Raw genomic sequence first — 1,581 nt, forward strand, 5'->3', positions numbered from 1 at the left:
CAGATCTTTGTGTGTTGCACTTTTCCAAGAAGAAATCCGTCTCCGAAAATTGCCGAATACCACTGGCGGCGGACATATTTGGCATTTGTTTTAAAACAAAATACCAGAATGTCTAGTGTTCAGCTAGCTCCCCGTATTTCATTGCTACTGCTTCAAAGAAGGATACCAAGAGAATGAAACAAATTTGATAATAGAATTAAATTGGAAAATTGTTTAAAACTGTAAGTTCTGTCTGAATCATGAAAGGAAAAAAATATGGGTTTTATGTCCCTTTAATTATTAAATTCTGCACCATCAAACTGTATTCACTTTCAGTTGCTATATATTATTTAACTCTAATAATACAGTAACAAAGTATAGAGGTGATACTATATCCAGATAAAGGTGTTGCAGTTTTTCTGTATCATTTGCAATAATCTGTAACCCTTTTATAGCCGATCATTTGCAATAATCTGTAACCCTTTTATAGCCGATGCTCTTGCAAAAGCTGATGTAGGTGCCTTTACAGAGGTCTGTCCCATTTGTAGGTTTCTTCCTCTTTATACTCCTCTATGTATGTCCTTAAAGAGTAGCTGAACCTCTGGCTTCCTAGCCAGTTCCTGGGCACAGACTCCAGCGCAGTCAACAGAGTCAGCTAACCCGGATTCCAGCAGGATACGAGCGCATTCTGCATGCTGACCGCCACATGCCATGTGTAGTGCTGTGTAAAAAACATATTGGCTAATAAACTATATATATAAAACTATAGGATATACACAAGGTCCCTCTCTACAAGTTATACAGAAAGTTGTAATGTTGTAATTTCTCTTAGTAAACAATGAGATGGGTGGTAATCATTATAGCCGAGAACATGCAAAGTTTTGTGATTATTTTAGATAAATACATTTATGTATTTGTGGGGTATTATACACTGTTATCACTTATGCTACAAAACCAGTGTTCCCTCTAAGGCCAGTTTTGTGAGCGGCTCAGCAGTGAAACAGTTAATTAGAGCAATTAGCAAACACTACACAATGCAGATTGCAAGGTGTTTTTCCCATATTAACTATTTCACTCCTGGGCTTACAAAACTGGCCACAAAAACTTACGCCTAGATTTAGAGTTCTGCGTTAGCCGTCAAAACCAGCGTTAGGGGGTCCTAACGCTGGTTTTGGCGCCCGCTGGTATTTAGAGTCAGTCAGGAAAGGGTCTAACGCTCACTTTCCAGCAGCGACTTTTCCATACTGCAGATCCCCCTACGCCAATTGCGTAGCCTATCTTTTCAATGGGATCTTTCTAACGCCGGTATTTAGAGTCTTGGCTGAAGTGAGCGTTAGAAATCTAACGACAAAACTCCAGCCGCAGAGAAAAGCCAGGAGTTAAGAGCTTTCTGGGCTAACGCCGGTTCATAAAGCTCTTAACTACTGTGCTCTAAAGTACACTAACACCCATAAACTACCTATGTACCCCTAAACCGAGGCCCCCCCACATCGCCGCCACTCTAATAAAAATTTTTAACCCCTAATCTGCCGACCGCACACCACCGCAACCTACATTATCCCTATGTACCCCTAATCTGCTGCCCCTAACACCGCCGACCCC

General features: G+C 41.0%; 1 protein-coding gene across 1 annotated transcript in view; it reads right to left on the reverse strand.

The window, feature by feature from the left end:
- Positions 1-256: 256 nt before the first annotated feature.
- ANKRD16 (ankyrin repeat domain 16) overlaps positions 257-1,581 on the reverse strand; it is a 206,269-nt gene continuing 204,944 nt past the window's right edge. The window contains 1 exon segment of the mRNA XM_053716412.1: positions 257-700. Coding sequence (XP_053572387.1) covers positions 540-700 — 161 coding nt within the window. The 3' untranslated portion in view covers positions 257-539.

This window comes from Bombina bombina, chromosome 6, assembly GCF_027579735.1.
Source record: "Bombina bombina isolate aBomBom1 chromosome 6, aBomBom1.pri, whole genome shotgun sequence".
Taxonomy (NCBI): Eukaryota; Metazoa; Chordata; class Amphibia; order Anura; family Bombinatoridae; genus Bombina; species Bombina bombina.